Source organism: Coptis chinensis, chromosome 9 (assembly GCF_015680905.1).
Source record: "Coptis chinensis isolate HL-2020 chromosome 9, ASM1568090v1, whole genome shotgun sequence".
Lineage (NCBI taxonomy): Eukaryota > Viridiplantae > Streptophyta > Magnoliopsida > Ranunculales > Ranunculaceae > Coptis > Coptis chinensis.
In genome coordinates this window covers 68,341,186-68,368,019 of record NC_141464.1, presented here as the reverse complement: position 1 = coordinate 68,368,019, position 26,834 = coordinate 68,341,186, and the positions used below count along the sequence as shown (strand labels likewise).

The 26,834-nt window shown below is 35.0% G+C and overlaps 2 protein-coding genes and 2 long non-coding RNA genes across 6 annotated transcripts; 3 read left to right on the top strand and 1 right to left on the bottom strand.

Annotated features, from left to right (window-relative positions):
- Positions 1-4,950: 4,950 nt before the first annotated feature.
- LOC147477595 (uncharacterized) lies at positions 4,951-7,316 on the top strand. Its single transcript, XR_015208222.1, has 4 exons — positions 4,951-5,091; positions 5,880-6,052; positions 6,212-6,286; positions 6,899-7,316. It is a non-coding gene; the product is annotated as an uncharacterized LOC147477595 (long non-coding RNA).
- A 299-nt stretch (positions 7,317-7,615) lies between these two features.
- On the top strand, positions 7,616-10,186 carry LOC147477594 (uncharacterized). 2 transcript variants are annotated; one of them, XR_015208224.1, is made up of 3 exons: positions 7,616-7,754; positions 8,338-8,444; positions 9,951-10,186. It is a non-coding gene; the product is annotated as an uncharacterized LOC147477594 (long non-coding RNA). The 2 variants fall into 2 exon arrangements; XR_015208223.1 differs by lacking the exon at positions 7,616-7,754 and having other exon boundaries at positions 8,304-8,444.
- Positions 10,187-11,975: 1,789 nt separating this feature from the next.
- On the top strand, positions 11,976-18,533 carry LOC147477593 (RNA polymerase III subunit RPC82 family protein). Of its 2 annotated transcripts, XR_015208779.1 has the most exons (15): positions 11,976-12,089; positions 12,200-12,350; positions 12,632-12,747; positions 12,860-12,947; positions 13,761-13,909; positions 14,681-14,827; positions 14,906-15,007; positions 15,378-15,489; positions 15,660-15,803; positions 15,919-15,956; positions 16,052-16,144; positions 16,718-16,801; positions 16,901-17,005; positions 17,279-17,425; positions 18,244-18,533. XR_015208779.1 is itself a non-coding variant. In XM_086584156.1 (14 exons), exons 1-14 carry the CDS (start codon positions 12,021-12,023, stop codon positions 18,376-18,378), a joined length of 1,575 nt encoding a protein of 524 aa, XP_086440282.1. In that variant the 5' UTR covers positions 11,976-12,020; the 3' UTR covers positions 18,379-18,533. The 2 variants fall into 2 exon arrangements, 1 of the variants encoding a protein (XP_086440282.1); XM_086584156.1 differs by lacking the exon at positions 16,901-17,005.
- A 2,306-nt stretch (positions 18,534-20,839) lies between these two features.
- Positions 20,840-26,600, bottom strand: LOC147477592 (uncharacterized). Its single transcript, XM_086584928.1, has 9 exons — positions 25,894-26,600; positions 25,765-25,812; positions 25,599-25,658; positions 24,426-24,512; positions 24,188-24,292; positions 23,658-23,771; positions 23,383-23,483; positions 22,138-22,249; positions 20,840-21,361 (listed from the first exon to the last, which is right to left on the bottom strand). Exons 1-9 carry the CDS (start codon positions 26,236-26,238, stop codon positions 21,233-21,235), a joined length of 1,101 nt encoding a protein of 366 aa, XP_086441054.1. The 5' UTR covers positions 26,239-26,600; the 3' UTR covers positions 20,840-21,232.
- Positions 26,601-26,834: the final 234 nt, after the last annotated feature.

The following is a 26,834-nucleotide window of genomic DNA, read 5'->3' as shown; positions in this document are numbered from 1 at the left end:
TCATAAGCTACCACCCCTTCTTTCCATAACTGTTGTAACTCATCAACTAGTGGTTGAAGAAATACATCAATGTTTTGACTCGGTGCCTTCGGCCCTGGTATTAATAATGACATCATATGGAACTCAGATTTCATGCACAAAGACGGAGGGAGATTATAAGGAACTATGTAAAACAGCCAACAATCTGTAACCCGATGGATTGAACTCCACGTGGATTGAATCCATCAATTGCAATCCCAAGCCAAACATTACGCCCTTCCTTAGCAAAGTCCGCCAATCATCTTTACATGTCTTCCACTGAATCGAATTGGATTGGGTGTCGCGATATAATTCCAAGAAGGTGTCGCTCTATCGTGCCATGTCATTTCACGCGCTATCCATGCTATTGTGTACAACCTCTTGAGTCTTGGAATCAAAGGAAAATGTCTCAATACTTTTCTCGCCTCTTTTGTTTCTTTCTTCCCCATTTTCCCCTCCTTCACTTTGTATCTAGGTGTTTCACATTGAGGAAATACCGTTAAGTCAGCTTCAGTCTTCCAATATAACATACAGTTGTTTTCGCATGCATCTATACACTTGGCTTTCATTCCCAAATCTTTTAACATTGCCTTCATTACAGGATACTTTAAAGGCAACGTGTTTCTTTCCGGCAACCATTTTCTTAACATGGACAAAGAGCCGGTCACTGCTGTTTCCTCGACCAATTATATTGCTTCTTCAAGTTTTGTAGGTCCACCACAGCCAAGAGAGTTGTTATAGGAGCCTCGCATGAAGGGTATAATTTTTCTTCCGCTTTTTGTTTATATTCATTATACCTTTTACTCAAATCTGGTTCAAGAACATATGGTGGTTCCAAATCTCCACCCTCACTTTCATCGCCTCCATTCAAATCACCTGCTAGCCCTTCATGTATGCCATAAGCAACGTCAACAAGATTCCCCATTCTGAGTCCTTCAGCCTCATCGTTTTCTTCTGCATCTCGGTCTACCATTCGATCCTTATATGGGTTCTCACCATGTAAAACCCATACACGGTATGTTGATTCTATACCATGCAAAATCAAATGTTTTCTCACTATATCAAACAGAAACCTTTTCCTATTTCGGCACTTATTACAAGGCAAGAACACGTGGTCGATGTAGGGTCCTTGTCACTAGCAAATTGAATAAAATCCGACACCCCTTGCTTGTATACAATCCCAAATCTGTCAATTTCATTCATCCAATCCTTTGGAATTGGTTGAGACATACTGCAAAATAACTCCTTACACTACACCGTTTAGAATAAAATAAAATCTACACAAAATAGTTTAGAGGCAAAAGGATGAAAGTGACTTTGAGCTTGCAATATGACATATACAGACACAACTATTTACTTAACTTCATTATACCAAATCAGGGAGTTCCTTCAATATGCAAGTCTAGTATAGGTAATAGCAGAGTATCATTTTTTTTTCGGTAGAAATATCGGCAAAGTATCAAACCACTAAAGTAAGTATACTCAATATTTTAATCCAGTCACCATAACAAATTTGACAAGGAAACACTAAAGAAAAATACAAACACTCGAGTTCACTCATGACAATGACGACAAGATATTTGTCCAAATAATGACATATAAGAAAAGATCTCTCAAAGTCAGTTTTAACACCATCGATTAGTTTACTTACCACAATCATTTTACTTGAAAAAAAACCATAGGATAAAACAACGATAATAACATGTAAACAGATAATAACCACAAAGATGCATTTCCACAAACAATCCAGAGACTCAAAAGAAGAGTTCAAACAGCATAGTATTCATATATTGAATAGTACTAATAGAGCATACCCATTACATGCCTGATTAAACCAACAAACTGAAACAGAGAACTAACAACTCCCAAAAACAATTGTTTTTTTATGCCTGATTGTTATGTAATTTGCATTTTTCTTTGTTACAAAATTATTTGCGTGAGTTTCTAATGGGCTTTGAATTTTATATTGTATGAACTCAAATATAAATATTTGCGTGGGTTTCCTGCTATGAATTTTATATTTGCGTGTGCTATGAATTTTATATAATATTTGCGTAGGTTTCCTATGAATTTTATATTGCCCAACTATGAATTTCCTACACTATGGGGGCATATGTGTGAGCAATGTCTACTTGCAGGCCCAAGTCCCCCCGTGTACTCATAGTTTAAATCCAAGTCCTCATTGCAAGAGATCAATTATCTATCACAAGTAAGGGAAGAAAAAGTAAAAGGGACAAACAAAGTAAAATAGTAAAGTGAAAAGATGGTCTTAAGTCTAAATACACTAAAGAACACCCAACGTAGAGAAATCTATTATATGGTCTTGCACTAGGTCATTGAATTTCAAGAGTACAAAAACATCAAATCCTAGGCTCTCTCGATCAAAGTTTCTTTAGAAGAAAGGAAACGCACATATGGGGTTGCAGGGGACTTTGGAATATCTTTCTAGTTCGCTAAGCAAGAACCATGAAAAGAGCAAGAAAAAATAAACTATTGCAAACTGGGGAACTTATGGTCAAGATGGATGTGATGGGTGTGAGCTTAAAGTTAAGAAAAACCCTCTTCATTGAAAGGTATCTCTACTACTTAACCCCTTAAAATGTATTTGCATATATAAAGCAGTGCATATGATACATAATATGGTTGTACTCAAAACAACAAACCATATGATAGTGGGTATAGGTTAGAATATAATAGGTAGATTGAGCAAATAGTATACTAACACAAGGCTATTGTATCTAAACCCGACATGTAAGGACTTCGGAAGCTACAGGGGACCGTGAATAGGACATATACTCACCATCGAAGCAGAATTTAGGGATATTGCAATGGCAAGAATGGGATGAGATTCGGCATACTCCCAATTCCCAGTCAAGTAAACAGGAAAGAATTCCCAATCTTTGTCTGAATGAGGGAGATTCAATACTTGCGTGGGTTTCCTGCTATGAATTTTATATTTGCGTGTGCTATGAATTTTATATAATATTTGCGTGGGTTTCCTGCTATGAATTTTATATAAAATTCATAGTTTCTAATATTTGCGTGGGTTTCCTATGTAACCTGCTATGAATTTTATCTCTCAACTCAAATATTTTGAACCTGCTTTTCTCCAGCTTTTCTTTTATTTTTTGTGCTCTCCTTAACTGGTTTGATGGTGTATCTACAAGGAAAACTAAAGGTCTCGCATTACACTAGGCTTCAAAGATATTTTAGCATAACAAGTTCAAGAATGCCTAAGGTGCTTGTTTGGCATGCTTCAACAAAGACATACTTTCAAGAGTGTGTGTCGGTGTACATGGATGGATAACCAAGAAAACTTATTTGAAGAACACAAGATATCAAATAAAAATCGAAATTTTTGTTGTATTTCAAAATAAATATCATACCTTTGAAGCAAACTAGCACCGAAATTACTTTGGTTGTGGATTAAACACCTAGAGCAAGTGAAAAAAAAAAAAGCATAAAAGTGAAAATTAGTTAATGAAAATTAACAGACCCGTATAAGAAGAAGGAAAAGGAAGAGAAAACTACTTGATGTCGGTGGCGGCAGAAGTGTTTGTTTGGTTGAGAGAGAGAGGCGTTGGAAAAACAATAAGAGGGGATGAAAAATATAAGAGAGAAGAGAGAAGAGAGAAAAGCGTGATTTTTTTCTCGCCCAAAATTCTAATTTTGGATTTTATTTAGTTTCTATTATCTTTTTTTTTTTTTTGCTAATCTAGTTTCTATTATCTTAATAACCTTTACGGTTTCCTGTCAAAACAAAACTTTATAAATACGTTACAAATTAATTCTCAAATCCGGGAAAATTAACTAACACATTATTTGCAATTTTAACGCTAAATAAACGTTAGGAACTTAGTTACGCCTAAAAAGCGTTAGTAAACAAAAAAAGTATGTGTTACTGATTTTCTGTTTTGGTGTAGTGCCAGTGTCGACAAAAGAGTTACGCTGATAGACGCCGCAGAGATTTGGAGTTTTAAAGAGATGACTTCGTATTGTTAAAGGTCTCCCCCATGAAAGGCGTTCAGCATTTTGGTGAGAAAGGCAAGTTGTCACCAAGATATGTTGGACCTTTTCATATAATGGACAGGATAGGGCAGGTTGCATACCGCTTAGAGCTACCTGAGCGGCTTGATTGCAAAAGTTCATAATGTTTTCCATGTGTCAATGTTGAGGAAACATTTAAAAGGCGACGAGCATCTATGTGTTATTGACTTGGATGAGGTGACTCTTCTGCCTAATGCTTCTTATGAGGAGGTTCCTTTACGTATCATCGACCGTAAAGAACACACGCTACGCAATCGAGTGATTCCCTTAATTAAGGTAGTATGAAGTCATCACAGTAAGCATGAAGCGTCTTGGAAGCGAGAGGCTAATATTCGAGTAGAGTATCCTCGTCTTTTTTAGGAGTAAGGCACACCGTGTGTGTTAACTCAAGACTATAAAGTTCACCTCACACCCTTATGATGAGTACTATAGTGATATCTGTTTGATATGAATATGACATGTGATATTAAACTAGTTAGAGTTTGCATTTCTAAATTTATGGTATACTTTATATGTCTTATTCGTTGGTTATGTTATTTGTTGTGTACTCTTAAGAAGTGGTTTGACCCTAAGATCTTTATATTTTAGCAATGTCGAATTTTGAGGGTGAATTTCTTTTTAAGTGTGGAAGTATGTAAAACCCCAAACCGTATATATGGTAATAGGGCTTTTTTTGTGTTAGGCCCAATAATAACCCAGTACCTTTTAACCCATGAAGAAAACCCAAAATAAAAAGAGAAAAACAGTGCGTACACCTTATTCCGACTTTGACTTCGATTTCGACTTCTCATTCCTTTCATCTCAACCTTTCTTTTCTCAATGTCTCCACAAGAGCTAGGTTAGGGTTTTGTTATGGGGTAAGTATATGCACTTTTCCCAGCTAGTTGAGTGGCTAAAAACCTTCTAATCAATCTTCTTTACAATTGCTACAATATACAAAGTATGGTTTTGGTGGGGTGTCGGATTTGGAGCTAAATCAAAGGTATTTCGTGGGTTTGATCTTACCTAGGAGCTAAAGGAGTTGAGGCAAGTGACTCTACCTTCAAATCCTTAAGTTTAATTGGAGTTTGTGGTTGAAAATGAGTAGAAATATATTGTATTGTTAACAATTGGTGTTATAGCTTGTATATCTATAAATTAGAGAGTATTTATTGGGCACATATACCACGGTATGTATGAATTTATATACCACTGTTTTTGTAATAACAGTGGCTAATATTTGTATACCAGGGTAGAAATTGATCCGATTTTTGGGATCTTATAATTAGTTTATACACTAATTTACAAAAACCGTGGCATCTTGATAGTTTATACCACACGACACATTCATTTTCCACTAATCAGTTAAGGAGTATCCCACAGTTTTCCGGCGAACAGTGGTTTATATTTCAGCAAATTATAATTTCGTGGGGATAGAAGTTATATCCAAAAAAAAAAAGGTTCCACTCACTCTAAATCGTCGGTGCTCAAGCTGCAATTCTCTTCCTGCAATTTACTTCTGTAGCTTTCGTTAACTCTAGGGCAGAATTCTCGAACCCGAACTTCACAAGATCATGTTGCTTCTTTTTTTTAAAAAAAACTTCTTCATTCTCATTTGGTAATAATTTCTCGATTAGACTTCGAAATTGAAAGTGTGTTTCCTTTAATTACGTATGTAAAATCTATTAGTTAGAATTTATAATTTCCACTTAAAAATTTCTAGTATTTAAGCTCTGTTTGTCGTCAATTTAATCAGTTTCTTCAAACTTTTCCAGTAATGGATATTTGACAATGGTGTTTTATTTGATTTTGGGAAGTTTGGTTTTTTTATTTAGGAGAAGTGTGACATGTTTACTGTGAAATGGATATTTGACAATGCTTCATATCCAGTCCACAATGAATCGGATTGCCCGTATATTTCTGTTCAGTTAGCATGCTGGAAACATGGGAGGACAGATTTAGAGTACTGGAATTGGAGATGGGAACCTCATGAATAAAATCTTAAGAGGTATTAGTTACATTTGTTTAGCGGTCTTATGCTAAATACCAGAAAATTGCTTTCTCGCTTTTTGCTTATGTTATTTGGCCGCATGTAATATTACCTACCTGGATACCTAATAGGTGCTATAAAATGTGATTCAAGTTCAGTATTTCTTGTGACATTTAGGTGGAATGCAACTGAGATGTTAGGAGAAATTGATAGGCAAGAGTCTGATGTTTGTGGGGAATTCACTTAACAGAGGTCAGTGGATATCAATGGTCTGTTTGTTACAGCTAGTAATTCCGACTGACTAGATATCCATGTCGCCTAATTACCCACTAACCATTTTCAGAGAAGAGGTAAGCCAAACTTTTCTTTTTAAGTTTTTGTGGTAAATTTCATGTAGTTGGAGTACGATACTAACAATCAGTAGCCTTACTTGGCATTAAAAAACTTTTACGAATTAAATTCAAGAGGGTTTTTTTTAGAGGGTTGGATATTTGACAATGTAGGTTCTCTCTGTGTTGTTTCTTTGTGAAGATTCACTGTAGTTGGTTGGTTGTTCTCTAAATAGCCGCATGTCTTGCTCTTAATGTGTTCGATAGAATGAATGTATGGGTTGGCTAGTGTGGTCTTGAAGCAGGAAATAATGACCAAGTAGCACCCTCTGGATTCAGTTTACTGTCCATCGATAGAGTGTTTTACAACAACTCGCACTAATGTGGAACAAACTAATGGTTTTCTTACCCATTTTTGTTATGTCCGCTCTTTGATGTAGCATTTTAAGTTGTTTTTTTTTCGCTTTCTTTTAGTTTTCCTTTAGCTTATGGTTTGCCTTGGTAAGCATTGAAATTAGCACTTTTTCTGTTTCAGGGTAATAGAAAGCATTTGTTCATTTATACCCAGGCAAAAGGGAGTGAGCAATGCAAGCACAATTCTTGAGTAGGCTGAACACATGGAGAGAGCCTCATAAATTCTATTAGTGAGAATTTGAGAACATTGGGCTGCAGTGCCTGCCCAGGGAAGTAACACTGGACTGCTTTCCAGCTGTGTTTTGACAAGGTTAGAGTCACATTTAGCTTCAATAACCTCTACAAAATAGTCAGTTCCCTGCATCTACTTTCTAATGAATCTTGTTTTGTTGCATTTGGATATCGGAGTCAAGAGTTATGCTCTACAGAAAGTGGGCTATTCAAATTGAATTTTGTACTCAATATCTTTTTACTTCAATTGATGGTGAATTATGTTGTACACGTAGATGTCACATTGATTATGCAATACATTTTCATTTTCTTTGTGTTTCCTCTCTGTTGGCATTATAACCTTTATAAAGCACGTAAGGAAGAGTATTGTAAACTATTTGTGTTAAATTTGAGAGGGTCAGACACTTTGAATGGCCCTCTTTCTTTTCTTCCTTGTTGGTTTGGGAAAATATTTTCTAATTGTTCTAGTCTGAAACTTGGATTGCACTCTCTATAGGTAACGTGTCTTGTTCCTGACTTCCTAATTTGCTTAACTGAATTAATGTGTTGTTGCTAAGAATTGTTGTTGTATAGATGTCTTCATCTGATTGCATTGCATTGTTCAATAGAGATTGTAAGTGATAGAGAGATGGAACAAGAGTTTCGGTTGCTTATTGAAAAGTGCTAAAATCGAATCTATTATTTGTTGTTTCTCGTTATATTCTTTGGTTTCAGGTTAAAAGGCCAATCAAAGGATCCTCAATCAGGTTTGTTTCATTTTATATTTCTATAATCTTTTGTATACTTAGTTAATTTCTATTTGAGAACATAAATTTTCAGTAGCACTCAAATCTAAAACACCTATCGCAGATGCTGAAGGTAATTGGTGAAGAGTGTTAATTGTGTTGAAGGTAATTAGTAAAGAGTGTTAATTGTGGGCCACATACACATGAAAGAAAATATTCATATACACTTGAATTGTGCGCTCTAGGATTCGGAAAAGGATTAATTTCTTGAAATTTGCATTTTGGCATCTTCGTGCCCAAGGTGATGTAAATAACTCCAATCCGTCAAAATATTTGTTTGAGGCAATAGAGAGGCTCTTTGGTGCACTTTTTATAGCATACATGGCATTTTTTGTGGATGGCCTAAGCTCTGGTTCTTTGTATATAGTCATCTAAGCACCATCCTTGGAGCATGTGATTGTTTCATGTAGGTTTGGAGTTTATCCTCGTGCCAACATTGATACCATATGGATAGTTAGCCTTATTTTAGTGGTAAAGGGTTTTTGTTTTTGTTTAATGTTTTTCATTGTTTCTATTTCTTATTCATTTATTTTTCACTTAACAGGATGTTTCTTCACGAGTATGCAACAATGCATGGCGATCTTGACAGATTTTACGTCACAACCAATTAATCATACTTCAAGAATCTTAAAGAATCAATTATTTAATAAGGTATCATAAGTGGTTAGTTATACAATTTGTAAACTGTTTTACATGTACTTTTCTTTATTGTTTAGTCACAACTATTTTTTCATAGGGTGATCATACTTTGCTTATTCTTGGCTGAATGTTCTTGAGACAAGAATGCCAACGCAAAAGAGAATGTTCTTGGTGAAGTTATAGAGATTTACATTTTTTTTTTCTTTTGCACACATTGTTCTTTCATTGTAACACAATTTAGAATACTAAACAAGATAGAATAAGTAAGTTTGCATGCAGGTTCTTTATATATAATGTATTTTTATTGATTAGAATTTGGATTTTCAATTGGGAGTGGATTGCTTTCGGATGATGTTTAAAATTAGTCATGTGGACTATGGTGTTTTGAATTTGTGATGAAGTGGAAAGTGATATACATAATTATTTTATGAAGTTATTATGTGATTAGAATATTTTAATAACCAGGGATTTCTTTTATTTTTTTTAAAATAAAAAAACTTATATACCACGGTTCTCGAAGAACAATGGCAAATATGGTGATTTTATACCACGGTTTCTCAAAAAATTAGTACTTCGTAATATTTATATACCACGGTTTTTAAATACTTATTACCACAGTTCTAAGATAAAACGTGGTTAATATGAACAAGTTTATACCGCAGTTTAGCTAGAAGTATATACCACTCCTGTTGATACCACGGTTTAGAAACGGTGGTAAAAGGCCTTTTACTACTCTAAAAAACAGTGATATATGACCATTTCTATAGTAGTGGATTATGATTAGTTATATTCCGAATTATCTAGGAGATTAATAATTGTTCTTTATGAAGTGATTTTTCTTATTATTGAATGTCGAGCCATAAGTGTTAGCTTGTATAATTATTGTGTTAAGGAAGAAATGATATATGATAATCTTGTTAGACGTTCTTATTATATGGTAGTGTTTAGATAGTAGTAATATACTAATCCATGACGATAGGATGATGTCTATTCTCAAGAATTAGTATATTATGTTCCGCTTTCGTATCGATATTATTTGGGGTGGAAGTGATTTTATTATCCAAGTGTCGGATATATATTTGTGATTATTGGTTGTGATTAGTTATGGAAATGGTCTTCACGTTGAACCTAGGTCGCTCAAGGGGCGTACGTTGAATCCACTTTGACGAAAGTGGCACCTTCGATCACGGTGAACCCATGGGTTAGAGTGGTGGTAGAGTTGGGACTACCATGTTGAACCCACTGCTAAACATGGCAATCAATGCCTTGAGTGAATGGTGAAGAACCATTTGTACCATATACGTATGAGAATGTATTATCTATACGTTACGTAGACTTCAGTATTTGTTATGTGTTATGCAAAGTGATGCTTAGTATATTTGAGATTTATCATAAGGTATATTATGTTATGTGTGTTTTATTTTCCTTGTTTCCAACTCTTATTCTAATTATCTTAAGGGCTTGTTGATAGATTTTCTTGCTCGGCGCGTTGACGTCTTTATATAAATTCTTATGCAGGTGATCCACGTAGTTGACGGAGTGTCGCTTAGATAAGCTTAGTGGGTTCTTGTCTTGTTCATGTCTTTTGGTTGTTTCGTTGTTTTACAAAGGTATGCAAAACCTTGGATCCATTTTAAGATGTGATCTTGTAATCTCTATTTTTAGATTTGGTTGTAACTATCAAACTTTAATAGTTTTGTAAACTTCCATCTTTACACATCTCCTATCCTATAGGATGGAATACTCTTCTAGCTTTTCTTTTAGCCTTGTGAACTCGATGCAGTTGTCGTGCCATTTCTTTAGTGTTTTAGACCGGCCGGATGGAATGCTATAGAAATTGGGGCGTCACACTCACTTTCAGAGTCTAGTTAGCGCAGTATTAAAGGAGATCAATACTTTTGAACAGATTCTTTTGATTATTTGTAATTATCACTGCAAATTACAACTAATACAATTATTTATTAGATAACTTCTGTGATTACATCCATGAATTTGTAATCCTAGAAGCAATAGTAAGGCCCTCAAAGAACTAGAGACAACAACATTGAAGAGATCCCATATATGGTTCACAAAGAGCAGCTATAGAATTGCACATTTGTTGACACTGGCGTCTATCGGTGCATTGTCCAATAAATCTACAATCAGAACTTGGTTGTGCTTCCACTTCCTTCCCTGCGTTCATTTCAAAACTAAGGTTATAAAAGTTTGGATGTAAAGTTTATACAATTATACATTGTTGTAGAAATATGTTGATATGCTGGTCTTGACGATGGGTTGCGTGAGTTGTGTATTGACAAGCCAAAATTACACAAAAACAAATTCACTCTAATTATAATAACTTTGCTAAAGGAATGAAGTTGAGCATCAAAATTACGATTTGCAGTTACCAGCCATACCATTGAAGGAGAATAGCAAGAACACAAAGAGAAGAATGGTAGTTGCTTGCTTGGACATCATTTTAACCTCTCAAAACTTCAACAAATTAAGTCACTACACAATTAACAGAAAATGGCAAGGATTTATAGTAATGACAATGTCTCCAGAAATGGAATTATCATCAATGTGATTACAAAATCAAAAACATTTTACTAAACTTTGCACAAATGAACATTACTGTGCGTGCGGACTAAAATTGGTAGAATGTAATCATTAAGGGGGGGGTCTAACATTACAAACCTATAGATAGAAATGTTATGTAAAATAGATAGAAATATTGCAATAAATTTTTATCTATTGCAATAGATAGAAATATTGCAATAAATTTTTAAAATAATCAAATTACAAAGAGACGTGCTATACACCTATACTAATATAATTGAATAACGCACCATGACTTAAATATGTTTGTAATTGATCGAACTTAATGGGAAATCATAGACATGTAGTAAAGATCACTACAAACCTATGTGGATGTTGAGGCATTTTGAGGAAAATCGTACACGGCAAAGATATTTGGTTTTAGCCATTGGGTGATAAAATTGGAGAAATATATATATATATATATTGGGTAGGTTCTGTTTACCCTATTTTTTATACCATAGTTCCCCCCCCCTACAAGATGAGTTAAGTGGTAATAATTTGTAGATATGATCTACTAACCATTGATAACATCTCTATAAAAATTCGTCTAATTTAGAAATCTATAACCCAGTTAAAAATCATTATCAATTTTGATTTTTTTTAAACGATTCAAATTTTTTTGATTTTGCAATCATATTTTGACATAGTTAAACATTATCAAATGAGTTAAAATTTTGTAGAGATGATCTTCATGGTTAGTTGAACACATCCACAAAAAAATATGTTATAATTCACATTGTATGTAAAATTGTGGGGCATGGTATAACTTTCCCAGAATCTCATATAACCATTTAACAACGTATTTCTATGATTCTATGTCATGTTTTTCATTATTTAGCAACAGATCATAGTGACGATAAATTCATTAAATTGACCTACTAGTTTGGGCCTGTACTAAGATTAAGCCCATTCGAAAGCCCAAACGTAAAAGTACCAAAAACGGCCCATAACTAGCCCGCAGCCATTATTCTCTTCCCTTCTAAAAAAAGAGACCTCAGCTCAAAAACAATGGTGGGACAAAATGGAATCATGCTTGCCGTTAATATCATCTCTTCACACTTTGGCATTCTCGTCTCTGTAAGTAAAACAAACACAAATCACTTGTTTCTACACTTTCCTTCTTGTCTTTGTTTTTTTTTCTCTGCATGTTTTTTATTTCATTTTTTTTTTTTTTTTTGGATATGCAGAAAGTTTGTGAGTGTTTGTTACGGAAAGGAAGTTTGACTATTCAAAACATAGTTAGATTCACTGAACTTACACCACAACAAGTTAAACATTCAGTTCTTGTTTTGATTCAGCACAACTGTGTTCAAGCTTTCTCTTTTAGAAGTGATGAAGGTAATAAGGAATGCTAATAATAAACTGTACCTTTTAAGCAATATGATAATGCAGTTATATACAATATGTACTAGTAAGTGTTGGGTGTTTATCAAAACTTTCTCTTTTAGTGCCTTGCCCCCTAAGGGGTACCTATTTTCGCCTAGCCGGTTAACTCACCCCTAGTGACTAGCTAGTGCCTGCGCCTTTAATTTCGTAGTTTAGAGGGGATATCTTCATTCAGGGGTTGGTCATTGTTGTTTGTCGAGGAAATTGTATTAATGAAATGTTTGATTGTTTAGATGATCAAGGAGGTGTGCCAAAGGGCACTCATTATGTAGTCATATTCGAGAACATCCTTCATCGCTTGAGATTCGCAAAATTCTCAAGTATTGTATCAGAACAACTTGATAAAGAGGTGGGTCACTCATAATAATAATAATTATTATCAATGTTTCTTTTTGTTTTTTTCAAATCATGTGAAATATAGTTGGACTTCAATTTAATGGTTATATTTTTGGTTTTGGCAGAGCGAGGAACTTCTCGAGGGTTTACTTCAACATGGTAGGCTTACTTTGGAACAGATTATATTACGCGCCTTATCAAAGCGAAATGAAGGTCTGTGTTTTACTTTTTCTAGTTTCCCATTCTTATAAAAAAGAATAAATTTGTTCTCATTATTTTAATTGGAATATGTTGGATATAGTCGCCATAGATGGTCTCATTATTTTGATTGCAATCTGTAGAATAGAAGTACTTCTGAAGTTCTTGAATAAATTCCTTTTCATGCCGCGAAGCTGCTAGCTTTGAGCATCTCCAGGGCAATGAGTAAAGTGTATATATTTTAAGTGCGAAAACACTCCCTAATGGGTTGTATTAACCATTTATTTGCTATAAAAATGTTTAAAATAACATGAAATTCCAAATTCCTTTACACATCTGTGTAAAATTGGAAGCCAAATGAAGTGGCGCCTGTCTTTTGAATTTGACAATGGAAACCAAGTGAAGAGGAGTCTACCCTTAAACGAACATAGGAAGTCAAGGGGAGTGTCGGTTTAGTTTGACATGGGAATATAAGTGAAGTGACCTTTCAATTAACATGAAAGCCTAGTGAAGTGGTTTGGGTTTTAAGTTTACACTTTTTAAATGTTTTTATTAGAGCACTTAAATTTGTAGATTTGTCATGTGTAAAAAACGATTGTGTAAATCTCATGTGGCTGTCACCTAAGTGAACGTGTAAAACATACAGCATATTGAAGCTGCTTGTTAGTAACGTTTTTGGAGGTTGTTACTACTCACCTGGGTTCAGAGCCCGCTGCACCATAATAAACTTAGCTATCACCCAAATATAACAAGGTCATTCTAATTTAGCCTTCGAGCAATGAGTACTTGCATTTTTAACACTATTAACAGATTTACATCTGTATGCAGGAGATTGTGCTATTCAAGACGTTCTGAGAGAAAAAATTTCCAAGCTCGTTAGTGAGCATTTTGTGGAACGGTGTCCACCGTCTGAGCCCTCTGTCAGACTACAGGATGGAGATAATTCAACCCGAAAGCGTGGCACTAAGTCAGCTAGTGTGAGTACTATATTTCTCTGTCCCCCTTTGCATCTTGTGTAAGGCTTCATAAATAGTGAGAAAATGTTGGATTCTCTTTTCCCTTTTTTCGGATAATAATGAGATTTGAAATCTGCTGAGTGTCATTTATCTGAGAATCAAGATTTTGGGATGGAAAGTAGATGTGTGTGATTTCGGTCAGATTGAACTTGAGCTATATATCTCAATGTTTAGTTCTAGACTTGTCAAGATGACAACGTTTAGGGGAAACCATTTTTCAATTGCATTTTTTCTCTTAGAAAAGATTTTACTTTCACAAACATGATGTGAAAAGCCAATTCTTTCTTAATAAAAGTCACTGGATAGGAGAAGGGGACTACAACCTACATGTCATACACCTCTTTGACCACGATGCCTTTACAAATGAAACCATAATATTTTTAAAAGAATCTATCTCAACTCTTTTTATAGATGAGACCAGAATTATAACTCTTCAAATGACTATTGTGATTAAATAGGCCTCTCTCAAACACCTAACAAAGGCATTGTGTTCTTCTGTAGCAGCATCCTGGATAGTACCACTAAATGTAGCAACTAGCAAGCTACTAGATTTGATTTGCTCATACGAAGAACGTTGTGTTCCTCTCAACACGATCCATCTATGGTGGACTTTTATGACTATTGTCTACCGCTTCTAGACTTTTAATTGTTATTTCAATTTAGTTTTGCCTTTTTCATTTTTAATATGATGGTGAACAATTGACGTTTTTTCTTTTTTGCAATTGTACATAGTTTGTTCGAACAAAGACTCTGGAACAGAAGGTTATAACTGCTGCAGTTTCTTTAAAAAGGTTTGATTTTACAATGAATACTGGGGCTGATGTTATTTCTGAAGCTAATGCCTTAAGGAAACCTGCCAATGTTACAGTTGGGGAAAAGGTTTGAGCTGTTGACTATTGGTTGAATTGGAATGTCAAATGTAGTTCTACTTCATGACCATGTTCATTTGTTTGGCAGCGCAAAGTCGAAGCTTTGGAGATGGATGATGGAACCATTGACGAGAAAGATATTCTTTGGCGTGCTAATTTTGAGGAGTTTATTTGCCATCTTAAGCAGAAGGTCAGTTTTCAGCCTTCAGTTTTTGTCCTGTGAAATTTCTCTTTTGAGTTTGGTGTAGAGGGGGCCAAAACTTTTGTACTGCTTTTAGACTCATGTGGAACTCTAGGCTTCCAAAACAGAGAAGCAGTAATTATTTATTTTTAGCTTAGTAAAATATGTTGCTTGTGGGAATTGTTACCAAAACACTTGAGCGTCAGATTAAGTCTTACCTATCCACAAAAAAAGGCCATTCTTAGCTTGTAGTTTAATTTGACATTCTTCTTAACATATTTTTTTCTTCTATATTTCCGCATTAGGTGTTTTCTTAAACAGGATCTTTAGCATCATGCCACTATCTGATGTGCATATAAATGCCTTTTTTATTATATAGGCTTGTATTGCAAGTGTGAGATCACGACTAGATGATGAAGTTGGAGTTACACTGAATGCAGTGCTAGATGCAACCAGAGGACCAGAAAAAAAGGTTAAAGTAGAGAATTCAGGTATACTCTGTTTTATTACATCACTTTCCACTATTTTGCTTTTTGAAATTTTGATTGGTAAAGTGAGTAGTTGGTAGTGAAGTTGGAATTCATCCCAGGTTACAGGTTCAACCTTTGTGCAGGCATTGATGTATATATTTACAAATGAATGATCATATTGTAATTTTCAGTTCCATTGTCACTGGATGCTATCTTTGAAGAGGTTATCAAAAGTGAAGAAGGCCGGTGTATGACTAAAGAACGTGTTGATCTGGCTCTTAGTCAAATGGGTTGTCACCCAACGACAATAGGGACAAAAGCATCATATAGTGTTGGTACTCACTCGTTTTTTCTACTTTTTGAATGATATAGTGGTTGGAACTTGGAAGTAGATGGGTAGTTTGCATCTTTTAACTGAAATAATCTATTGTTACTGTTTTTTTTCTACAGATGTAAAGAACATCATAGAGATCGCTCGAAAAGAGGAGGTATTCAGATCAACCTTTATTTGTTGTTCCTCTGACAATTTGAACTTTCAGATATTTTCACTCACTGATATGTCAATATCCCTCTAATGCCGCAGGTGGAATCACTCATTTCAAAAAGATATGGAAAAGACGCTTGTAGGATGTTCAAATTACTATGGAAGAATGGTGAACTTATGGAAACTGATAAGGCACTCTATTTTTTTCCCGTTTCTTGTATTTTCCTTCCCTGCAATCTGGGGCATTTTTCTCATTCTTTCTTGCAGGAGATACAAAATAAGTTTTTGAGTTCACATATAAATAATTTGTCTTCTATTCCCTTTTACATGGATTAGTATTTTCCACGAAAAGGAGAACTCGTGTACAGTATCAAACACCAATGGTATCTGAATAACAGAGTAACACATAAATTGTATTTTTAAGCCATTGAGATCTCGTTTCTTTCATCTCTTCTAAAGTGGATTCACTTTGAATAGATCAACCACAATGATGCCTCTATGGCATATTGGCATGACATTAGCACAAATATTAAATTGAGCCTCAAATGGTTTTCTAATAACCCTTGCTGTCCCACACACCATGCGTTGGATAAGATAGTGCCTCAGTGGTTATCATCTCAGCATGGTACCCTTAATTTGTTTATTTTCTTCAACTGATATTTTCATCATCCGATCATGCCGAAAGTCACATACTCACGTATCTTTTGTTCAGTCACATTTTGAAGAATGTGATGGTGTTTTTATTGACATATCTTACTTTTGTAGATTTCAGATACAGCATTTGTGAACAAGAATGAAGCTCTTAAATCACTGTCGAATCTTGGGAACGATGGGTATTTACAGATGGAGGTAAAATGCTAATACTATTGATTATGCTTTCTGGATTCTTGTAGTGTACATTACTAACTTTAGAGAATGAGGCCTCTATATGTTGTGTCACTTGTGCAGTTTGGTACGTTGGTCAGGTCAGTATGTACTTATATAATAATTGGGACCATTGGCCAATCCAATCCATAAGCATTTTACACATCCAATCTGGGGCAGGTTGGTAAGGTATCTGTAACTAACTTGGTGGAGCACAATGGAGTCATAAAAATATGTTGATATATGATTTTAAAATTTGTTCAGATCATGCCTTTTGGAAATACAGAGCTTCCTTAACTTATTATGAAACTAGCAGTCAAAGCTATGATTGCCACAAATTATAAATATATTCATGCTAAAAAATAATAACTACTTAAAGCATAATTATCAGTAGTTTTCAAAATGAAAATTTTGGTTCAGAGCTTTTAATAGCTATATAGAACTTTTATCTCTTTATTGCAGAAACCAGTTTCACAGGGAGCACAGTCACAATTTTTGTTGTGGAAAGTAAATAAGAGCTCGCTGGGGGAACATGTTTTTGATGAAATGTGCCATGCTGCGCTAAACTTAAGACTAAGGCTTGCTTATGAGCTTGAACAAGAGCATGAGGTCAGTAATCTGTGGAGAATATGCTTCTAGTTGTTGTGTTTTCTTTTTAAGCTTTCTACGAAAGGCACAAACACTTTTGACGGTCTTTGACTTGATTGTAATTTGTTAGGCATTAACCACTACACATCTGATAACCTTCCTTTAGATAGTGTTGATGTATTCATAACACACTGGCTAAGAAACTGTGATCTGTATGATCTAATCGTTTAGATTTGTTATCTTCATAATCATTCAGAGTTGTTATCTTCAGATCTAAATCATCTAATCCATCTTACATAGTTTACGAGTTGCAACTGATGTCAAATTTGTATCCCACTTTTATCATAATAATTAGCTCCTCACGAGTCATGACACCATTCTCGTACAAGTGATTAGATCTGTTAGTATGTAGCTAGAGGATGCTCCTTTTATTAGCTAATATGGTAAAACGCTTCCAAATCCAATTTTTCAAACCTAAGTTCCCAGACAAGCATGAGTCTCATATACTATATTAGACAAACACTTAAATAAAATTTCTTGCAGCAATATCCTGGCTGAGTTGTTCTGGCGGTTGGCTTCGTGCTGCCAACTTCCTAAACTTCTAGGTCCTGTGATGCTTTATTGTTTTCACATTCTTGCTAGTGACATCATCTTTAAGTATTAGATTGTTTTATCACATTTTTGGCTGAGTTGTTCTGGTGGTTGGCGTCGTGCTGCCAACTTCCTAAACTTCTAAGTCCTGTGATCCTTTATTGTTTTCATATTCTTGCCAGTGACATCATCTTTAAGTTTTAGATTGTTTTATCACATTTTTAATCTGTTCTAGAAAACTCTTGCAGATTCTTCAGCTTCCAAAACATAAAAGAATTGGAGCTGAAGGGAAAAGGTACGAGCGGATTAGAGATGTCAACATACTGTTGGAGTCGTCCTTGATGAAGCTTGACGAAGCTCTTATGCTCTTTCATGATTACTAAAACACATTGATAGAATTATTGTACAACTTTGTGGTTCCGTTTCAGGTAGAGTCTAAAATGTTTGGACGGAATTATTGTTAACGAGAAGATTAAGCAATATTTACAAATAAATATCAATATAATGGTCGATGGTCACATATACCAATTCTTCAGAATCATCTCTGAGAGATCCATCAGTGATCAATGCAGGAATATGTATGAGCTTTTGAGGAAAGTCTCAAAACGGTGTGTTTTGGGCGGCTTTTATATTTGCACAACCCACTTTAGAAAGAAGTTCCTATGCAGTTTCTTTTTTAAGCATTTTTCATACTCCCTTGTGCTCTACACCTACTATTCCTTTGAAGTTCTACTCGTGTTTTGAAGCTGCAAATAGAATTGTGATTTCTTTTGTGGGATTCTTTTCTGCCCAGGCAGGAGGGCTGCAAGTTTAGAAGCTTATGAATATAGAAAGGCAACAGTTACAAGATTATTAGAATTGTTGTTCCAGCACCTTTTGCGTACACTCACAACGTCTAATTTAATTCTCAAAAGCCTAGACTCAGTATATGGAGGAGTAGATCCTTTATATGAAGTATACAAACTATAAACCTTATTATGGTATCGAAACGTGAAATTTGTGGATTGAAATGTGCTTGTTCTGAAGCGAGAACTTACTATTGGGGATTAGGGCTGGCAATGGGCCGGATAAGAACCGATACCCGATCCAGTCTGAACAAGTTGTTCTGGATTTTCATATATCCGGACTTATTCATTGCCAACCCTAGGCCCATCACGCCATCATATACGTACTACTTGATAAACACATCTCTACTAATTAGAAATCTAGAGTGTGTTTGTTATGATGGAAACACTATGGAAAGGAAAGGAAAATAAGAGTGGTCTACCTTTTTTATAGTTTTTAAAGCGTTTGTTTATTTTTGGAAAGGAAATGGGTTTTTCCATATAGAAACAAAATCATGGAAATGGAAAAGGTTGTGTCCTTAGCTAATTCCTGAAAATTTTGTAGAAAGGAAATGAAATAGATAGCTAGGAAGCACACCCAACAATACAAACAAACTTTCCCAAAAGAAAAATATGTGGCCAAAATACTGAATACATCTGTGAATGTATTTCATGTATCTAATGAGAAGGATTGGGACATCGAAACGTGGGGTGATGTGAGCCATCTCAGTGATACCATGTTTCTGAAGAATGGCTTTGGAGGTGACAAGAATTCGGGTTAATTCATATATGAGCCCCAGGGAAAGGGGTTGTCTCTTTAGTTACTTACTTGTAAGGGAATGCTCATCAATGACTACGTTCAAATAAAGTAAATCAAAAAAGATAAACACGTCTTTTTAGTTTATAACCTGCCATAATAATAAATGGTATATTATTTAATGCTATTTAATTCTTAAAAGTAGGATAATTTGTGGATCAACTAAATGGTATGTCATATGTGAACTTGAAAATAGAGAATTGTGTTTCACTGTCTGTTCGAGATATGGTTCAAACTTCAAGCTGGCTCTTTAGGTGCAAGCCTGAAACCCCCGTTATTGTTGTTGTTGATTTTTTTTTCTTTTTTTTTGTCCTTCAATCAATGAAAGATCTACATATGAAAGGCGCCTAGCTTGTTTTTGCTCAGTGTAGCTACTGGTTAGGACCATTGGTGCTTGTTTTTTCTCAGTGTGGCTAGGACCATAGGTGCTGTAATTCTTTTTTTAATTGGGGTGTCTTTTTTCAATTTCCGATTTTTTGAAATCCGACCCGAAATTGGTGCAGCTCGTGTAGTTTTTTGGGCCGATTTTCCGATTTCGAAAATTCGAAAAAATTGGATCGGATTTGGATATAATTCTAAAATCCGATCCGAAATTTCGATATTATTACCAATTTATTCAAAATATATACTTCTCTCACTATTCACTTGATTAGATTGTTGGACTTGAATTGGGATGTACAAACAACAATGATATGGTTAATTCAAAACAAATTCCAAAGTAGATAGAATATTATGCTTGTTTTTGAGTCCTACAGTGCTTCAATTTCCACACACACGAAAAAAAGATTGGAAACATTCAAATAAGGACCACTTGTTTGAATGAAAGGTACATTGGTATTGTGGACATGGTTTTCTCTCCTTACAATGAACATTGGCGTATAATATTCCAAAAATAATTGAAATTAAAGAAATCTTTGAAAATTTATCAAATATTTCGAAATTTCCGAATTATTTCAAAATTTCCAAAAGTTTCGAAATTAGAAATATATTTTGAATCCGAAAAAAAATTGGATCGGATTTTGCTAACATATTAGGTTCCGAAAAAAATTTGAAAAATTCCGAAAGAGATTAATCTGATCCAATCCGAAGTCACCCCTAGGCAGTAATATCGTCACCATCATATGCATACAGTGTTTGGTACAACGATCCATGATATTATAATCCACAATTCCTCTAATGAAATATCAACTTCGCACTAAAACAGCAAACAAACATTTAAATTTGCTTATTCATTTATCAGAGTATAAGTATGATGTTTGGAAGCAGCTGTAAATGCCAGAGAGAGAGAGAAGGATAATTTTGTTCCTCTTCGCCATTTACATTGTCCTTGGAAACTAAACCTCCCAATTAACTTTCACCAATTTCTTGAACTCCCGAACTCTGCAAACTAAGATCACCCATCAAATATTTTTTTGAGAGCAAGGGAGACGTTAATAGGGATCATATCAACCTCTGACAAACCTCATCACCCAGTGGCTTACTATTATTTTCACAGTGATCCAGTACAGAAACTCAACAAATCAAGGATTTTATAGAAAGAAAAAATCCCCGGATCTGTAGGTTTTTCATTGGGTAATCCCACCCCACGGATTAAACTCATCTCTTTCCCCCAATATAAATCCCAGACACAATCGCCACACCAGCTATTGCAACACCAAGGGATGTGATGATTCTCATAGCAGACACACCAGATTTTCTGGCCGGGATCTCCAGCAGATCCTTGACCTGTAACAAGACGAACAAGAATCTGAGTATAAGCAGCTAAACAATACAAAACGCAGGAAGGGAAAAGAAGTCATTCTTTTAGCCGAGTAGAATTAATTAAAGTTCCACTTCTATAGGTTCATTGCAGGTCTAGTCAACCTACTTTTATGGTAACTTTCTTCATATCTTCCTTCAAAAAAAATCTCAATCAAATCAGAAAAATATGAGAATCAGTAGGGAATTGTAGTTTCTTTTTTTCTTGTTTGTTGAGTTCTAGAAGTAAAAATAGAGAGGCCATATGGTCAACGTGAGGAGCTCTTGCTAAGAATATCTTGGTTGTAATAAGTTATAAATTGAGAATGTTGCAATCATGATGGAGATAATTATGTTGTAGTAGTTTGTACTGGTAAACTGGGTACCCATATTAGAAAGTGAGATCCAACCAACAGCTTCATGTGGAGAACCAATGTGGAATAATTGTTGTAGACACTATTAATATATCATAAAAGTACAAATATATCGTCAAAAATACTAAATAGAATTCGGACTTGAGATTAGATAATTTTGTTCAAAATCAGAGAAAAATGACAAATAACCAAAAATAAATTAATTAATTAAAAAAATGAAAATAAAAAATGATAGACTTCTTGCATACTAGATCCACTAGGGGCCCACTGAATGGTGTGTCCTATTTCTAAATATGTCTCCCATGTATAACAAAAGGTCCTATGCGCCAATGCGGGATGTATAGGTTTACAGAGGTCAACCGAGTATTAGACATTTTACTAGGAGATTACCTCAATAGGCTGCTTCCAGTGCTTCTTAATTCCTTGTAGGTGCCCTCTGCCAACAACAGCAACCACAGAAGTATGCTCCCTAGCAACTCTTAGTAAAGTGGATGACATGAATCTGTACATGCATACAAAAATGTTAAATATTTTTTTGAATAGTAATACTGGAAAAGACATGCTGGGAGAAACTAAATTCATACGAGCTAAAGATGAAATGAATCTAAAGGGGGATATAGTTTTAGAAAAAAATTAGGGCGAAGACCCTCCCTTGTCCAATTTAATGATTTGCAGGAAGAAACTTATTTTGTAGATAATGACCTGCATTTGACCAAATACAGATCTGCCACTTGTTACGTCATTGTACATAGCGGCACTGGAAACATCCACTTTGCATTGAAAATGGTTGTTTCCCAATTTCAACGAAAAATGAATTTACATTGAATTCGCACACTGCAAAATCCATTTTGCACTAAAGCTTTTGCACTGATTTCATTAATTTTGTTCATGATTTTGCTTAACTTTCCATTAAAGATGGTTGTTTTCGGTTTCATGCAAAATGGGAGTTGCATTCGATGCAACACTTAACCTTTTTGCATTAACTTTGTTACTTTAATTAGTGGTTTTACTAAAAAAATTTACAAAATGGACTTTGGACTGAATACAAAATGGACTTTAGATTTTCATTCCAATATACTTCTCACCACTCCTCACACGTAAGGACACCAAGTCACCCAAACAAAACCACACGAACTAGATCCATAAAACTAGTTAGCCATGTCCTGTAAGTAGTGAGTGCAACCAAACTGTAATGGGATGGCTGCCATTCTCTAATTTTAGAAATTTATGTCAAGTGTGGAATAAATTGTAAGCATATAAGGAACAAAAGGAGTAGGACAATAGGTTCATTGTTGCCCTCACGACGTACTTTCAAGACATGAGAAGTATCTGATTGGCTTTCAACATAGGATTATATGAAAGGGAAGAGCAGAACTGATAGAAGGTAAAAGATAATGATTCATGGATCAATATAAACTTTAATTTAGTAACAGACCCTTCTGAGAATCGTGAAATTGTACTGTGTCTAGTAGTAAAGTACCATATTACTGTCCTTTCTTAATAATTTAAAAAGTTTGAACTAGAAGATTTACAAACATTTCTTGAACACTGAAAATCTTTTTTAAGAAGTCTGGACAATGTGAAGAAATCCTTCAAGAAACTTAATAGGATACTAAGGACTAAAGCAACACTCACAGATCTCGCTCGTGTACAAGGGTTTCCATCAGAGTAGGGAATGCCTTACTCATCTCTTGAATCACGAGAGTTAACATGTCAACATCGTCCATTTCTTTAAGCTGAAAAACAGATAATAAGACAGCTCAAAATCATGCCAAAAATTGAAAATCAGGAACGTAAATCATGGTTTCTTTCTCAGGCAAGTAGCAAGTAATAAAAAATGTCCGCTAAGCAACACGCACGCATATAATTGAACCACATTACCACAATGACGTGAAGATGAGAATGCTTACCATTTTATTAAGATCCTCGGGGCTTGGTAAAAACATTGCTTGGAAAAGCATGCTGTAGAGAAATTTCACCTTGTGCCACAGCGTCATTTTACCCCATGTCCTCCGAAGTGTAATCTAGTACAGTTACCAGCACAAAACGTGATTATGACGGTTCCTTCTGAATCTACCAATCCAGAAAAATACATGCAATGGCAAAGTAAACACTGCTCTCATGAGCTACTTAATGCTCCATACATAACGTAAGAAGCTAATAAGCACCAAATACTTACAAAGGATGGGGGAAAAGAACTTCCAATTAATTTGCAAATAATTTTCATCAATCATTCAAGACTTGGTTTCAACAATAATCTTCTTTTGATGTTCCTAATTTTTAAGCATTTGGAAACCATGTATGTGCATGAAGCAACTTGCAGTCTCCTCTGTAGCCCTTCCAGGTACATGGAAGAGCCATTAGTGAGAAGGATTGAACTTTTGACAGTTTCCTTATATAATTAAAAGTTGATACATCAAGAAGGTAAAGTTTATCTTACTTGAACTGGACGATCACCCAGTATTACTTTGCCACCATACTTCATTGCTTCTTCAAATGCCACACGAAACTCAGAACCAGGAAAAACCTCAAGCTTATTAGCAACCTAAAATCCAAGTCCACAATCAATCAAACAAACATTTCTAAGATCTAGATCATTTGCACTTGAACTGATGAGGAAGAAATGCAAAACCCATGTATTCTAGAAACGCTATAAATTCATTAAGTCTAGGACATGCCTTAGCAAGAAACCAGCTGTAAAGAACTCCAAATAAGTTTGTGTTCCTCTTCCTCCACATGTGTATCATTTCTTTCAGGGTTGGTACCTGTTGCATACAAAGTTCAGACTTCAGAATCAAATTTTACTCACTTGATTTATAAATGTCCTAGAAGACGAAGAATATAAGGTTTAAGGAAAAAGATAATTGTGACGGAGTATAGAAGGTATCATTGGACGAATATATGACTATGCTTCAAGTCTCCAACACGGCAACACCTTTTGAAAAAGTCAACAAGAAAAATCTCCAAGGCAAAATAATGGCAAATAGCTTCCTACCCCTAATATGAAATGGTTTCCTGAAGTTTGTAATCTATATGTCTATACTCTATAATCTGGTCCAGGTCACTTCTATCCACATGCAAACTGCAATCCATCTCCAACAGACTCGAGAACAGTAGAAGATGCACGAAAACATTTTAGTTTCACTCGATGCTATCACATTTGATATGCCCAAATATCATTATAAATCACAACAATTTTTGCACTGCTTTAACAATAAATCTATAAATGTCGAAGCCAGTTAATAAGCTTTTCTATTAGAAAAATCACAGTTTTTTCTTTTGAGGTCAGAAAATGTAGATATGTCCATATAATTAGGAAGGATGGTGTGGGGGTAACAAGTTTGTGATGTTTCCAGGGAACGTTTGGCCAATCTGTTATTTATTTTGGATGCCATTGAGCCTTAAAGTCAACAAAGGTCTTTTATGCCTTAAAGGCAACCTTCCATAACTACATTACATTTATAATCAAATGGAGGACATAGAGGTAAGCTGAAATATCCTACAATCCAAAGAAACCGAAAAGACAATAACAAAACAATAAAAGAGACAATAACAACTCAATGAACACACTACGCACTCCAATCATAGAATCCCATCTGAACACGAAAGATCCGAAATGTGTGACGTATAAAAGCAGATAGTACATTCTCATATTTTTTAGGACAGAACTGGATCAAAGCTTCGATAGACATTTCTTAGTGCTTCCATCCCCGACAGTTGAGAAGTTCAAAACCAAAAAATCGATCCAAAAACTGACCCTTAAGCCCCTCAGTCTTATTAGGCATTACAAATGTCAGAAGTCCATGATATAATGAAATGCAACCAGTAAATGGTGCAACAGTTCTAAATACCTGTAGACTTTGCGGGGTCAATATAGCGACTCGACTAGAACACAGTTCTAGAAAAACAACCTGTGAAAAGAAGGCTCTATTAGTTGTTTTGCAAGCAAGAAATATAGATAATCCTAAAGCAGGCCAGCTCAGCTACCTGCTAATTTTAAAAAAATGAGGAAAGCACCTGCGGTTTTAAGTAACTAATGATGGCTTCAACTTCTCTGCAAGATTCCTACACCAACAAAAATACACGTCATCAATCCCATTCATCTAATTACAACTAAATATAAAAAATAAAAAAAAGGATGCATACCTGAGAAACATGAGCGGTCCCAACTAAATAAACCTGACAAACACCGCCTTCCGCACTCGATTCACACTCTAGTAATACCACTCCCTTTGCCAACTCATCCGGTAACACTCTCTTCTCTTCTCTCTCCTCCACGTCATCACTTACAACAGATGATTCCTCTTTTTCAATAGTGACGTGGACGAAGTCGTCTGGGATTGGTGTTTCTGGTTTCCGGTCATTTTCCATATTGTGGATGAATCGGTTTGTTTGGATTGAAGGGAAGGAGATTTTTGTCGGAATCGGGTTTTGATTTATATATAAGTGAGTTGGGTTGAGATGGGATAGTGTACGACTCAAACGAATCATGGATCAATGGGATTGTTAACTGTGCTCATATGGGGCTCCAAATAAGTTTTACCAACTTTACTAGCTAGTTGCCACGTGTTCAACGGGCCCGGATTCAATAATTATGCAGATTGGGATTACAAAGCGTGTACTTCATCTTGAGTTTTTTCATTACTATTTTTTTTTTCCCCACGAAACCAAAATCAATATTTGTTAAACAATCTAAAAATTGACTGACCAAACTAATAAACACTGATCAATCTGAAACTTGAATATCGTATAGATTAACAAAAATGAACACATTCAAACTTATTTGCAATATTCAAATCCTTGGCCTACTAAAAAAAAAATTAGATGCTAATAATGCATAGTCCTAACCCCCTGGTTGTTCACATTAAGATTAAGAACAACAATATACCAACACATTTTTTAATAATACATTCTTTAGTATCGCATTCTAATCCCCTTGTAGCAACTTTATTTAATATGACATTTGTTGGTATTCGTTAGATTCTAGAGGTTATCATAATTTTTTATATAGACAAAAGTAGACTATTGACAATATCTAACATCTTCACAATGAGACGGATTATAATTGCAATTACTATCACATGGGC

Bases quoted from the DNA above. Each gene is read 5' to 3' on its own strand.
- LOC147477593 (XM_086584156.1), top strand. From the start codon at position 12,021: ATGGTGGGACAAAATGGAATCATGCTTGCCGTTAATATCATCTCTTCA. The intron at 16,145-16,717 runs GCACTCTATTTT...TTACTTTTGTAG, and splicing joins AACTTATGGAAACTGATAAG to ATTTCAGATACAGCATTTGT. The intron at 17,426-18,243 runs GTCAGTAATCTG...AAACTCTTGCAG, and splicing joins AGCTTGAACAAGAGCATGAG to ATTCTTCAGCTTCCAAAACA.
- LOC147477592 (XM_086584928.1), bottom strand. From the start codon at position 26,238: ATGATTCGTTTGAGTCGTACACTATCCCATCTCAACCCAACTCACTTA. The intron at 25,659-25,764 runs GTGCTTTCCTCA...TTCTTTTCACAG, and splicing joins TTAGTTACTTAAAACCGCAG to GTTGTTTTTCTAGAACTGTG. The intron at 23,772-24,187 runs GTAAGATAAACT...TAACTGTACTAG, and splicing joins TGGGTGATCGTCCAGTTCAA to ATTACACTTCGGAGGACATG.